Genomic DNA, 15568 nt, shown 5'->3' on the forward strand with positions numbered 1-15568 from the left:
GAATAACTTTACGCTGGTTCCCGTACAAGAGTAATGTAGTGCAAGAACTGAAGTCTTGTGATCAGCAACAACGAATAGACTTTGTTCTACGATTTCTGGCTCATATGGAACTTGACGATATACGGATTTGAAACTTGTGGTCTGATGACGCACATTCCACTCTTCATGAAGCATGTAAATGCACAAAATTTCCAAATATGGAGAACTTCTCGTCCATTGTGCATGAAAGGCTACTAAAAAGTCCATACGTTACAGTATGGTGTGGATTCACAGCAGAGTTCATAATTGGACCATTTTTCTTTGAAGATTTTACACCTCATGGTCCCGTAAGGTGTACGGTACTGTGTTCTTCTAAGAGATCACATTATTCCTGTTCTGCAAGAAAGGCAATGCTTGGACACCATAGTGTTAAGGCAAGATGGTGCCCCTCCCCATGTTGGTCAACAAGTGAAGGAACTGCTCCATTCAACATTCAGAAATGATTGCATCATTTCTAGAGACTTTCTGCAGTTCTGGCCAGCCTGATCAGCAGATCTCAATCCCTGTGATTTCTGGCTATGGGGATACCTGAAAGACAGAGTTTACCGTGGCGGCATACAGACGCTTGTCAATTTGAAAGCAAGCATTAAACAGCATATTCCCAACATTCCTTATGCGTTTCAAATGTAGTCCTCCGTTTTTAGAAAAGCACATAGAAAAATATCTGTAGATTTCCAAGTTCTGACATTAAAATCTAATCCTAAGTTAAGTATTCCATCTCGTGTTTACAGTGTCAATTTCTTACCCTGGTGGCGGAAATTTTAACTAATTTTTTTTTCTACAAATTGCTTTCTCATACCCACGATTTTCACAGTGCTATCTCTAACCGTTTTGACACTAGGGTCTCCTGAATAGGGAAACTTATTTTATAACCACCTAGTGTGTGTGTGTGTGTGTTTTTTGTGTGCACATGTGTGCATAATTTTGAATGTTCTACTTTTGTTTTATAAATTTCAAAATAGAAGTTACTATTAGTTAGTTCCATGTTTGTATTTTACGATTTTGTTTTTAGCAGGCTTAATAAAAGATTTGTTTTGTTGGAAACTCAACGTGTATAAAACACATTTATTAATTTAAATTCTTCATTACAAAAAAATAAAATACACATTTAATAAATACAGCTGATCTTGCTATAACATGGAAAATACATTCTGAAAAAAAAAATAAATAAAATAAGTGTATGGTAGAAATGTGCGCTATAGCACACAATTTCATGTAACATCATATGTTCCATATAAAACATACATGGGCAATTTTTCTCTCTCATATATGCACATTGGAAACTATTTCAGCAAATATTTTGAAACTTCCATTTTTATTTGAATATTTATTTCATTGTTTCATTAAGAGCAGAAAAAATATATATATTGTCCAGTCAAAACATTATGACAACCTACTTAATAGTGGTTATGTCCTCCTCTTGCTGCCAGTACCATCCTCAAACTGCAAGGCATGAACTCCATAAGGCCTCTGAACTTTGCAAAAGGTATGTTGCACTATGTCACCAGGATTGCATTACATCTGCGATAATCCACAGTGGAAGATCCAAATTCCACATCTGTCAATCCACATAATCCTAGAAATGTTCTATGAGATTCATATCCAGTGAATTCAGTAGCCAAGGTAGCACATGGAGTCATTTTCGTGTTCAGCAAACCATTCTTTGAATATTACTAGCAACATGCCAGGGTGCATTATCCTGCTGGAACACACACCCATGTGCCATTCAGACGGTCACCATGAAGGAGCATACCTGATCAGCAACAATGGATAGGTAGTTTATAGGATTTAGAGTGCAATCTAGGGATTGAGGGTTTAAAAAAAAGATTCCTAGGAAAACATCCCCCTACCAAAATAATGCCACCACCTGCCTGTTTCTGATGGACCAGGTCATCGAAGTGATTGCTCACTGCAGTTTGTCACTATACACACGTGTACTCTATCTACATGGCATAGCCAGAAATGTAATTCATCAGAAAAGCCACCTTTTGGTTAGTCTTTACAATCTGGTATCCCCTCCAATTGATCACTGAGAGTAGCAGTGATGACATGCCTAGCCTGCTATGGTTAGCCTTAGGGTGTTTATTCCCACCTTGCACTGTTTTAAAATCAGAAAACGAGTTCCTGATTTTAAACAGCGGCAAGGGGGTAATAAACACCCTAAGACTAACCATTGTGCACTACGCATGTCAATCACTGATAATCAGTGATGAGCTGTGAATATTTTAACACTGGGCTTGCAGTTTTACTGACTTTTTATTTTTTTTTTTACAAAATATTAATATATATACATATTTTCATAATAAAATTTTAATATTGCAAATAAAAAATAACATGAACTATTTCCCATATCACAAATAACATAAAAAACTATCACAAACATTTTAGAATATAAAACCAAACATTACATAAAAAAATAAGCTATTCTAGAAAAGGTACCCAAAAATCACAGATTACATGAAAAAAATTACAATTATTCAAGAAAAATTTATTCTAAAAACTGTGATATAGAATTTACTTCTTTATTAATATTTGTTGTTGATCTTCTGCTTTGCTCAATATCTAAGCAATGATTACAGAGGAAAGATTTGACATAACGATACAGAATGATGTAACGATACAAAAAACACGAATGCTCAGATCTATCTAGATATCCTGGGCAATAATGTAATTATTGCCCTTCCTTGACATACTGCCTATAATTGTGGCAGTATGTCAAGGAAGACCCATATCTGTATCAGTAGGGCAATGCTCATGATCTTAAACCATGACATGAGCACTGCATGAAAAGTTGGAATGCCCACTGAAAAGTCAGACTGGCCAGCCCAGAGCCCTCACCTCAATTCCACAGTGAACCTCTGGGATGAACTGGATTATTAGGTGCATGTGAGGAGACTGTCCAAAAACAGCTGAAATGGTCACTGCTTTGAAAGCTGAATGGTAGATAACATTCAAGGACATTTACAAAAAAACAATTCCCCTAGTTCACGCTGCTGGCTTGAAAGAAACATGAAAGTATGTCCAACATGATACTGAGCACATGACCTTGCTTGTAAAGTCTCTGTTAATCATAAGGTAATTCGATTACTGTAGTCACAAAATACTGTTGTTTTTTTACATTTCTGGGACAGTTGTGCAACAGAAAAACATTATACTGTGAAGCAGTGGGAAAAGAGGGGGGAATTTTAGTACAGCAAAGTAATATAAAATATGTTCTGCTGGTTAAACCAAAAAAGGTTCTTTTTCTTCTACCTCTTTATATAATGTGTGCATTAATGAAGAAGATAAAAATGAAGACAGTGTATCTGAAACAAAAAGCTACAGTAAACTGAAATAGCAGCTTGGTGATAATTTAAAGTTAAGCATAGATTTTTTGGAAGGGAAGATAACTATAAATCTCTGGTGCCAAAACTGAAATGCTAAAGATATAGGCTGTCATATGTCTTTGAAAATTCAATTTCTTCGTTCATATCTCAGTTTTTCCCTCGAAATTTGGGAGATGTAAGTGACGAGCAAGGAAAATGCTTTCATCAGATATATCCAAGATGGAAAAGTGATACCAAGGTAATCTCCCATTGTGGCAGTTTCCAAGCAACCTGGGAAACTGCCATGATGGGAGATTATTGCCAGTTTCTTAAGAGGGAAAGCAAAATGGACTATAAGAAAATCTGAGTGGCAAAGAATTCTAAAAAAAAGAAATAAAATGTATGTAGTACATTATATGTACTACATACATTGAAATTGTTTGGAATCGCAACCAACTTCTTTTAGAATCCGCAATTTTTGCTCTGAAAAGTTATTTTGTTGACTAGTGTAATATTTCCATAATAATTTAATATTACGAGGGTAGCCAGAAAATAATGCCTTTTAATGCTTAACTTTAAGGAATAAAATAAATGAAAAAAAAAAAAAAAAAAACAATGTTTGTGTAGATAAAAATAGTTTAATTCAACATATTTTACTACATATATCCAACCTAACTCGATATATTTTGCCCAGCAAATAGCAAATTTTCATATCAGGAGCAGGAGTGCAGTAGCACACTCTTTGAGTAGACCCGGGTTCAAGCCCCTGATTGCTAAATACGGTCAATCTGCCAACCCGCACTGGACCAGCGTAGCATATTATGGCCCATTTCCCTCAACACAAATCGTTGAGGAGACTTCCATCCTGCAGTGGGTTGATAATGGCTGCAGTTTATCTTACCCTAACCATACACCACATGAAATTAATACTATAGTTTATTAAGCCTAAATCACCATACATTTAAGATGACGTTTGAAGCATCTTATCGATACCCATCATCAGAACATGCTGTTACAAGTAAAAAAATAAAGAGGGTTACAAATTTGAATTATATTACAATAGTAATTAATTGTGAATTTTAAGTCTAAAGTTGAATTACCATTACAACTGAAAACAGATATTAAATTAAGTAAATACAAAAATACATAAAGATTAAATTCTTAACCTGCTGACAAAAAGCTGATGTGCATACAGGCAAGGGGTGTTGCCAACAGTTAATTTATAGGCGAGGGATTAAGTCTATTAGCCAATGGAATGATGCCAAGTTATTCTATCCTGGATCCAGTGGTTCTTGTGCAGTGGAAGCCTGGGGTGACCTTTGTTCTCATACTCCAATCATCAGTGGTTGGTACAATCTCCCCCCCCCCCAGACCCCTAGGGGTCTGGAGCGGATTGTATGTAGGCCGCTCTTCCAGATATCTGGACCATTTCTTTTCCTGGTTTTTCATTTCTACTTTATTTTCTTGCTGAAAATGTGGAAAATTGTGGGTTGAACTCAACTCCTTGTTTTCTGTTGATTGCTGAGGCTCTGAACATTTTTATGAAGAAGGCTTTTTTAAATTTTCTTCTGTTGTACTGGTTGTCTATAGAGAGATTTCTAGTGTTGTTGAAATCCCATGTGTCACCACATTGGAATGCATGTAGAGCTGTGTTGGACTTCAGGATTCTTCCATATTGTACATTTTTTTTTTATGTTCTTTGACTCTGCAGTTGTCTTCTATATGATTCTCCTATGTATGTACCTACAGTCTATTTTATATGATAGGACCTCTAAGGTTGTATGGGGTTACTGAGCTGTTGTTTTAAGATCTGCTTGATGGAGGTTGAACTCTTGAAAAATGTGAAGATACCAAATTTCCTAGCTTCTTTTGCTATTTTAGTGCTGACTGTAAATATGTAGGGTATGCATATGGTGGTTCTTCTGTCCCTGCTGGGTTAGCTTTGTGTGAAGATCTTGGTGATGTTTTCTGCTCTGTTAATAACATGTAGAGCAAATCTGCCTTGAAGAACAATAACCACTGTTTTTAGTTCTTGTTGGAGATTTTCTTCTTTACAAATTCTGGCTACGAATTCTTTACAGACTTGAGAACACCAACCAATTTTTGTTGAGAAGGGATGGCAGAATTTGTATTTTAAGATGACTGCAGTGTCTGTAGGCTTCTGGTGTACTTCCATAAGTAGCCCTGGAGGTATTCTGGTGAACCGGATGTCTGTTGTTTTCTATTTCCATTTTGAATTTGATTTTTTGATGATGGTTGTTAAAATCTTCAAAGAATTTTTGTAGATTTTCTGTTCTGTGGCTCCAAATATACCATCGACATACGTGATCCAGAATTTAGCTTTTTTGGGTTGGTAGGGGTTTGTCAGCAGATAAGAATTTAATGTATTTTTATATTTATTTAATTTGATTTAAACTTAAAATTCATAATTAATTATTATTGTAATATAATAATAAATTTGTAACCCTTTCTATTTTTCTACCCCTAACAGCATAGTCTGATGATGGGTATCAGTAAGTACCTTACTGATACCCATCATCAGACTATTATACCTTTATAACCATTATACCTTAATACCTTTAAGGTATAATAGTTTGAGCAATTAGTTTAATAAACTATATTATTAATTTCACATAGTATATGAGTGGTAATTAAATACAATAATTAATCTTAATGGAAAACAGCCATGTAATGTGTGTACCTCATAGGGTTCAAAGGGAAAAATTCAGTTGTGGGCCCCGTCAGTTCAGTATAAAAAGAGTGTGAGGGATGTTTACATATAGTGCACCAGTTCACCGTATGTACACTATGCCACTGGATTCAAGTAAAATTTTTTCAGCTAAGAGCTCAACCAACTCTTCACTGGTACTTTAACTTCAGAGTCGTATTTGATTCTCTAGAGATGTTGAAGCTCTGGATGATGCAAAATAACTTCAGATCCCAACAACAGAATTCTTGCCGATATTTTATTCAATTTACCAAAAATTCAGTGTGAGTGAATAATATTTTGAAGTGTATGTTCAAAGATGGTTCTATTTAAAACAATGTAACTTGTAAATAAACAATCCCACAGAAACACTACTTGCATGTATAACTAGCTACATGAATAACCTAGGTGGAACTTGCTGCACCATCTAGAGCTGAGGTTATGAACTATGAGGCATGACTCATCATAGTCACGGGCATTACTCATACTTCACCTCATATTTCTGTTATTGTGCTCACAATAAAAATCAAAATGCACAAAAGATATTGACAGTTCACATAAAATTTCTTCAATTAAGAAAGAGTCTGCAACATTGGAAAAGTTAAGAATCATTAACTCAGAGTGATCAAATTAAATATACTTAAATAAGCCAATCACCTTCTGCTTTCTTTGCCTTCACTTTGACTTTTGATTCTGCAATTTTATCCTCCACTGTTTCCTCGGTTTCTACTTTGTCTTTGTTTTCTTCCTTTTGTTCCCCTTCTTCTTCATCTGATGTGTCTAATTTTCTAATAGCATCTTCATCTTCTACACCTTTCATTTCACGATTAACTTTTTCTTCCTCGGGTTCTTCATCACTAATTAATTTGCATAAATGACTTATTCATGAAATTGAGACATCCAATATTATTTATACATATATCTAATATTCATTTCAGTTGACAAATACAATTAAGAAATCCCTACAAGAGGAATAAAAATGCATTTCCTTTCGGGCTTATCAGATAACAGCATAAACATTTCAAATAACAAAAGGGGGGTGGGCAGTTACATTCATGATCAATTGTTATGGCATAAACATAGTATATTATGACAAATTATTAGAAGACGAAATGCATGAGGCTTAATTTCTTATGGGTTTTAGGTAATTAACTATATAATATCGGAGTAGATACACCATAGTTTACCCATAAATTTTGACTATGTATGTAGTGTAAAAGACACCGTTTTAATTGTATCTCATATTGTGGGTGCCTTCACAACGAGACAGCTGGTATTTGCACTACTGTAAATAAATAACGCTTCTCTAGTAGAGAAGACTACTGTTATTTATTTTCAGTAGATACCACCACCACCCAGACGATCGTTTCGAAGCTAGTTGGCTTTGTCATCAGTGAGTGGGCAGGTACATTGGTAATGCAACATGCCATCACAGTTGCGAAGTTATTTCCACAATATGAGAGATACCAAATGGTATATGCCTTGTGCATTTCATTTTCTAATACATTAATAAATAATGTATTTGGTATCTCTCGTATTGTGGAAATAACTTAGCAACTGTGATGGCATATTGCATTACCAGGGTACTTGCCCACTCACTGATGATGAAGCCAACTAGCTTCGAAACGATCGTCTGGGAGGTGGTATCCACTGAAAATAATAACAGTAGTCTTCCCTACTAGAGAAGCGTTATTTATTTGAAGTAGTGCAATACCAGCTGTCTCGTTGTGAAGGCACCCACAATATGAGATACAATTAAAACGATGCCTTTTACACTACATATGTAGTTCAAATTTATGGGTAAACTATGGTGTATCTACACCGATAACATATAGTTAATTATGAAATAAATGTTTTTAATTAGAATAAACATTTTCTGAATTATTATAAAATATAAATAACATTAATTAAAACAACTGTTATCAAATGAATTTTATTGTATACAAAGTATCATAATAAGAATATTAAGATCCCACAAAATAGAACTATTTTGTGGGATATTAAGTTTTTTACCTATGTAAACTCTAGAAGGAAAGGGATGAATCAGATTGGTCCACCGGATATTGATGGTTCAACTGTTAATGATCCTGCTCAGGTGGCTAACAAACTAAATGAGTATTTTGCATCTACATTCACCCATGAGGAGTTATTCAGGGAGGGGAATGCCAGAGGTGAGTTAAACTCTGGCAGTGAGCGGGATGATTTTGTAATAACTGAGAGGAAAGTGGAGGAGAAATTGTTGAAGATAAACACAAGAAAGGCACGCAGGGTGGATGGGATCCATCCAGTTATATTAAAGGAGGCAACAAAGGAAGATAGCAAACCCTTAGCCATAATTATGAGAGCTTCTTTGGACTCAGGGAGGAACCCATGGACTGGAGATGTGCAAATGTGACCCCAATTCACAAAGGAGGATCAAAGGGCAACAGAAGTAATTATAGACCTGTTAGTTTAACTTCTGTTCCAGGAAAATTAATAGAGGCGCTGGTTAAAGAAGCACTGCAGGATCATCTAGCAAAGACTTCAGTTATAGCTCGGACACAGCATGGTTTTGTTAAGGGAAAGTCTTGCCCGACCAAATTAATTGGATACTATGATGTGGTCACAAAGGAACTGGATACAGGGAATAACTTTGATATCATATATTTGGATCTTAGAAAGGCTTTTGATACGGTTGCACATGGAAGACTGCTGCACAAATTGGAGCAGTGTGGCATTGGAGGCAAATTGCTGCTATGGATAAAGGGATGGTTGAGTGAGAGAAGACAGAGTGGTAATCAATGGACACTGCTCATCATGGACTAATGTTATTAGTGGAGTCCCTCAGGGTTCAGTATTGGGTCCATTATTGTTTTCTGTATTTATAAATGACATTGATGATGATATATCAAGCTTAACGTCCAAGTTTTCAGATGATACAAAGGTTAGCAGGGTTGTTAAAGACACTACTGACACTATGCTGCTGCAACAGGATCTAGAAAAGTTGAGCAGATGGGCTGAGAGGTGGCAAATGAAGTTTAACATTGACAAATGTAAAGTACTACATATGGGATGCAGCAACCCCAGAGTGATATATCAACTCTGTGGTACTACGCTGACAGTGGTAGAGAACAAAAAGGACCTGAGGGTAATTGTGCAGGCAGATATGAAGTTTTCTGAGCAGTGCAGATGGTCTGCAAGAGTAGCTCATAATGTCTTGTCAATGTACAGGAATTTTTCTAGCAGGGATAAGGAGGTGATTATCCCCTTATATAAGGCAATGGTCAGGTCAGGCCACACCTTGAGTAATACAGATCTGGAGGCCTCATTTTAAGAAGGATGTAGAGCTGTTGGAACGAGTACAGAGAAGGGCAACAACAAGATTAGTGAATGGAACAAAGGGTTGCTGTTACGAATAAAGGCTTAAATTTTGCAAATTACAGTGTCTGAAGACTAGACACCTGTGAGGTGATCTGATTGAGGTGTATAAAGCCTGGAATGGTTTGAACATGCTCAATGCTGATGGAATTTTTCCTCTTGCTCAGAATAATCATTTGAGAGGGCTTAAATTCAAATTGAGGAAAGACAGATGTAGGATAGATGTGCGGAAGTTTGCCTTTATCCAGCGGGTGGTTGGTTGGTGGAACAGACGTCCATCCCTTGTTGTGGAAGTTGATAGCCTAAATAAATTTAAGGCTGAGCTGGACAAGTACTTGGAACGAACGGAGGGATGAAATGGGAGCAAGTTTTTTTTTTTTTTTTGGCTGATGCTGCATAAGCTTGCTTTCTTGCATTATATGCCTCTACTAATGCTAATGCTAATTTCCCTGGAACAAAGTCAAACTAACAAGTCTGTAATTATGCGTGTCACCCTTTGATTCTCCTTTGTAAATTGGAGATACATTTGCACGTCTCAAGTCAATGAGGTCTTCCAGTGAGTCCAAGGATGCTCTCATAATCATGGCTAAGGGTTTGTTTACTTCCTTTGTGGCCTCCTTTAATATAACTGGATAGAGATGATCCGCCCCAGGTGCATTTTCTTATGTTTAACTTCAACAATTTTGCTCCACTTTGCTCTCCGTTATTACAAAATCATTTAACTCCCTGTTAGAGTTTGATATACATCTGGCCTTCTCCTCCTTGAATAACTCCTCCTGTCTGAATGTAGATGCAAAATACTCATTTAGTTTGGCAGCTATCTGCGAATGATCATCAAAACATTATTATTAAGTGAATCAATCTGATTCATCCCCTTCCTTTTAGAGTTTACATAAAAAAAGAAGTCTTTGTGGTTTTTCTTTGCATTCTTTGCCATAATCTGCCTTTGCTTGCCTAACCTCCTTTGTCACTTGATTACAGACTAGCTTATATCTACCATAGGCTTCTGAGTCACCTGATGATTTATATGTATCCCATGCATTTTTCTTCTTTGCCACAAGTCTCATTAGTTCATCTGACATCCATTTGGGCCTAATCCTAGAACAGGATTTCTTAGTAGGAAGAAAAAGCCTAGTAGCTTCCAAGCTTACTTCCTTGAATGCTTCCCATTTAGAATTTGCTGTTGGTTGCACTATCAGTTGGTCCCGCTTAATAGAATTTAAAAAAAAATCTCTGAGACAACTGTAGTCACCTTTACGAAAGCAAAAACCCCTCCCTTTACCCCTGATGGTAGTTACATCTTTAAGTAAATCCCACATTAGCATTAGCATTAGCATTAGTAGAGGCATTTGATGCAAGAAAGCAAGCTTATGCAGCATCAGCCAAAAAAAAAAAAAAAAAAGTAACATAAATAAATAAAAATAACCACTTCCACTTCACCCCTCTGTTCGTTCGAAATACCTGTCCAGCTGAGCCTTAAACTTATTTAGGCTATCAACTTCCACGACAAGGGATGGAAGTCTGTTCCACCCACCAACCACCCGCTGGCTAAAGGCAAACTTCCGCACATCTATCCTACATCTGTCTTTCCTCAATTTGAATTTATGCCCTCTCAGGTGATTTTTCTGAGCTAGAGGAAGAATCCCATCAGCATTGAGCATGCTCAAACCATTCAAGGCTTTGTACACCTCTATCAGATCACCCCGCTGGTGCCTAGTTTCCAGACACTGTAATTTGCAAAACTTAAGCCTTTCTTCGTAAGAGAACCCCTTTGTCCCATTCACCAATCTAGTTGCCCTTCTCTGTACTCGTTCCAGCAGCTCTACATCCTTCCTGAAATGAGGCCTCCAGGCCTGTATACAGTACTCTAGGTGTGGCCTGACCATTGCCTTATACAAGGGAATAATCACCTCCTTATCCCTGCTAGAAAAATTCCTATATATCATTGACAATACACCATGAGCTACTCTTGCAGCTCGTCTGCACTGCTCAGAGAACTTCATATCTGCCTGCACCACCACCCCCAGGTCCCTTTCATTCTCTACCACTGTCAGTGTAGTACCACAGAGTTGATACGTTGCTCTGGGGTTGCTGTTTCCCATATGTAGTACTTTACATTTGTCAATGTTAAACTTCATTTGCCACCTCGAAGCCCATCTGCTCAACCTTTCCAAATCCTGTTGCAGCAGCATAGTGTCAGTAGTGTCCTTGACAACCCTGCCAACCTTCGTATCGTCTGCAAACTTGGACATTAAGCCTGATATACCATCATCAATATCATTTATAAATACAGAAAACAATAAAGGCCCCAATACTGAACCCTGAGGGACTCCACTAATAACATTAGTCCACGATGAGCAGTGTCCATTGATTACCACTCTCTGTCTTCTCCCCCTCAACCACCCCTTTATCCATAGCAGCAACTTGCCTCCAATGCCACACTGCTCCAATTTGTGCAGCAGTCTTCCATGTGCAACAGTATCAAAAGCCTTTCTAAGATCCAAGTATATAATATCAAAGTTATTCCCTGCATCCAGTTCTTTTGTGACTGCATCATAGTATCCAATCAAATTGGTCAGGCAAGACTTCCCCTTAACAAAACCATGCTGTGTCCTAGCTATAACTGAAGTCTTGTCTAGATGATCCTGCAGTGCTTCTTTCACCAGTGCCTCCATTAATTTTCCGGGAACAGAAGTTAAACTCACAGGTCTATAATTACTTGTGTCAGCCTTTGATCCCCCTTTGTGAATTGGGGTCACATTTGCACATCTCCAGTCAATGGGTACCTCCCCTGAGTCCAAGGAAGCTCTCATAATTATGGCTAAGGGTTTGCTTACCTCCTTTGCTGCCTCCTTTAATATAACTGGATAGATCCCATCCACATCAGCACACTGTGATCACTGCCACCTAGTGGTTCCTTTATCTGTAAATTCTTAATGCATGAATAATACTGCTGATAATCAGATCAAGGGTGTTACTCCCTCTGGTTGCCTCTCTAACATGCTGCTGTAGAAAACAATCATCCAATAAATCCACAAAAGCCTTGCTAGTGTGTGAGTGACCAACCCACAAGTTCCAGTTGATATCTGGGAACTTAAAATCCCCCATTATAAGACACTCTGATTTAAGGGGGCCACTATTTCTTTATATAATTGTTCATTGTACTCATCTGAATCATTAGGCCTATAACAAACTCCTATCCCTATCCTCATTTTTGCTTTCCCAGTGTTCATGTCACACCAAACTGACTCAACATTGCACTATCCATCTATGTCAACTGGATGCACTTCCTCAAATTTTGTGTTTCTTAACTAACAGCATAACCCCTCCTCCCTATCCTGTCTATCCTTTCTGTACACAATGTACTCCCCAAATTCCAATTCTGCATTCCTTATATCTGTGTGACACCGTGTCTCTGATATCCCAACGATATCCACCTTTGATGTCTTGACCAGCACTTTGGGGTTATTAATTAACCCCAAAAGATCAGAAGAGATGGACAATGAAATACAACTCAATTCTAAAAATGTAGAATATTCCTGAAAATGTCCAAACTTCATGATTAGTGGAAAATAGTGGAAAATTTAAATATGACTATGCAGATATACTTTATGTATATAACAGTGTATTTTTGCACAAATACATGAAAGCTTTAATATTACTATGCAGATATGCTTTATAGGAGACAAAATGAATTAAAATTTAATGTTAATTAATTTTTAAGAAATAAATAAGTTGTGCCACATTTAAAATATGAATTAAATTTTCTTTATTTTTGAACAAATACATAATTAGTGGTTGGTAGGGTATCCATGGCTCCAAACAATCTCACTGAACCATTTTGTTCAGCACTTCTCAGTAGTTGAAAATATCTAAAATTCATTAAAATGATATCCATTAATCAGTAAATGACAAAAAAGGGCACTGGAAAATGAAGCTGAAAAAAAAAAAAAAAAAAAAAAAAAACTCTTTTTTTTTCCTAATGTTAATAGGCACATTCAAGGGAGTTAAAAATACAGAGTGAGAGTCGGTGCCCATAACATGACATCAACATTGTTCTATGATGAATTAGCAAAAATTATTCAGAAGGGTCCTGTTCCAGCATAAATTTACAATGAAACATCAACATCCATATTGGTAAAAAAAAAAAAAAAAAAAAAAACACCCTGGTATAGAAAAATTAAGACAGAAATACAATTCTGCACTACTCCTTTGGGCAAAGATAGGTTAAAATTAACCATAGTGGGAAAATAGAAATCTCCTATACATCTCAAGGAAAAAAGTATTTTATGTAGATATTTTAACCATCAATCCAAAACATGGCAGACAGATAAGATTAACAGATATTACGATGGGCATTCAATAAATTATCTACCTAAGGTACTTCACATAGTTATGTTTCAGAAAGGGTTCCCCTAGAATATAGTAATATGTAATGTACATATTACTTTCTATTACTATATGATTTTTGTTACTATATTAGTATTAGCAATGGCCACATGGTGAAAGGAAGCCTATGGCTTATGCTGCACCAGCCAGAAAAAAAAAAATATATATATAAGAATAAGAAGAATTTTAAAAAAAATAATTAATAGATTGTCTATTTCCTTTTCTTTTATTAATTATTTTTTTAAATTCTAGTTAAAGAAAAGCAAATAGACAATCTATGCATTTCCCTCCTTCCATAGGTAATTATCCAGCTAACCTTTGATTTATGATTATCAGAGAAAGTTATATAAATTTATGCATTTCAGGTATTGAAACAATGCTTAATAAAGGTGCCTGAAAGTTGGAATTATGGTTATCAGAGACAATTATATAAATTTATCCAATTCAGTTATGAAACACTGCTTCAAAATTCGCATTATTGCCAAGAATGTGTAATAAAGCTATCTGCAAAAGTTGGATAAAGAACTAAAACTGGATTTAGAGATACTCGAGTGTTAAGGACATTCTATGAGAAAATGTTTGATTGTTAGTTGGATCGACAGACAGAACTGAGGATGGTTCTCCCCCATAAACAAGAACAGATGAGTTGTATTGGAATGACTGGTTTGGAATCTTGCCAGAACCACTTCTTCTCACGTGCTTCTCCTGAAACTGGAAGTCCACAACTGAGGTTCTTTTTTCATCTGAAAGAGTTCATTATTGATTTGAGTTTGCCACAGTTGAGACCACTGACTCCTGCATAGTGTTTTAACAAGGGATTTATAATCAGTGTATGGCACTTTTGAATGACAGCATGATCCACTGTCAGAATGTTTAGCAGCACAATCTGCACATTATTACCTGGAATGCTGATGTAAACAGAGATCCAGCAAAAGGTTACCATCTATCTGATTGGATGTTTGATGTGACGTAATCATCTAGATCAGATATACTTCAGAATGAGATGGTAGGGTGAAGTAGTATACTGAATGGCAGTGACTGCACTTAAGGAGTCTATATATATCAGAGCTTGCTTGAAATGCTGGTTGCTTATACAGTGGACCCCCACTTTATGATTGGTTCACTGTACGATCAAATCACTTTATGATGGACTTTCCATTATAAAATACTGTTCACTATACGATATGTACGCACCAGTCATTGTGATCATGTTTGCAAATTGAATTTTAACTATTAAACAGTGTTTGTAATAAGTTAAAATAGGAGGAATATTATCCACAGGCTATAAAAGTAAAGGTATAAAGCACAAATTTACATTTTAGTACCTAACCAATTAACAAAATTAATGATATGTGAAAATCAGGAAAAAAATTTTCCAGAGGTTGGCAAAATAAAAATAAATGTATGCTTATGTACACAGTTTAATTAATACTGCAATATGTACATACTAACTAATTGATATTTCTGTTCACTGATATTTTTTTTTTTTTTGGGGGGGGGGAGTTATAAAATTTAAAACAGTAAAAAAGATAAGCAATCAATAACAAAGAACACGGCATGCACAAATTACAGCAAACATGATACATGCAAGTGAGATACAGAGTAAAAAGTTTATGAAGCTTAAAAAATAGGAATGAAGAGAAGATTCTGAAAAGTTATTTATGTTTGTTAAATGACTGAAGATTTCCTGGAAAAGAAAACACATTTCACCATAATAACATAAAAATCCACAGAATTCCGGCTATCGGTATTACTGCAAATGAAATAAGAT

The 15568-nt window shown here is 36.1% G+C and overlaps 1 protein-coding gene across 1 annotated transcript in view; it reads right to left on the reverse strand.

The window, feature by feature from the left end:
- Positions 1–15568, reverse strand: part of TfIIFalpha (transcription factor IIFalpha) — a 175224-nt gene that overhangs the window by 68813 nt on the left and 90843 nt on the right. Inside the window, exon 8 of the mRNA XM_090386086.1 lies at positions 6709–6908. Coding sequence (XP_090242212.1) covers positions 6709–6908 — 200 coding nt within the window. The remainder of the gene's footprint in view (positions 1–6708; positions 6909–15568) is intronic.

This window comes from Mastigoproctus giganteus, chromosome 12 (assembly GCF_048544385.1).
Source record: "Mastigoproctus giganteus isolate SK-2022 chromosome 12, ASM4854438v1, whole genome shotgun sequence".
Classification (NCBI taxonomy): Eukaryota; Metazoa; Arthropoda; class Arachnida; order Uropygi; family Thelyphonidae; genus Mastigoproctus; species Mastigoproctus giganteus.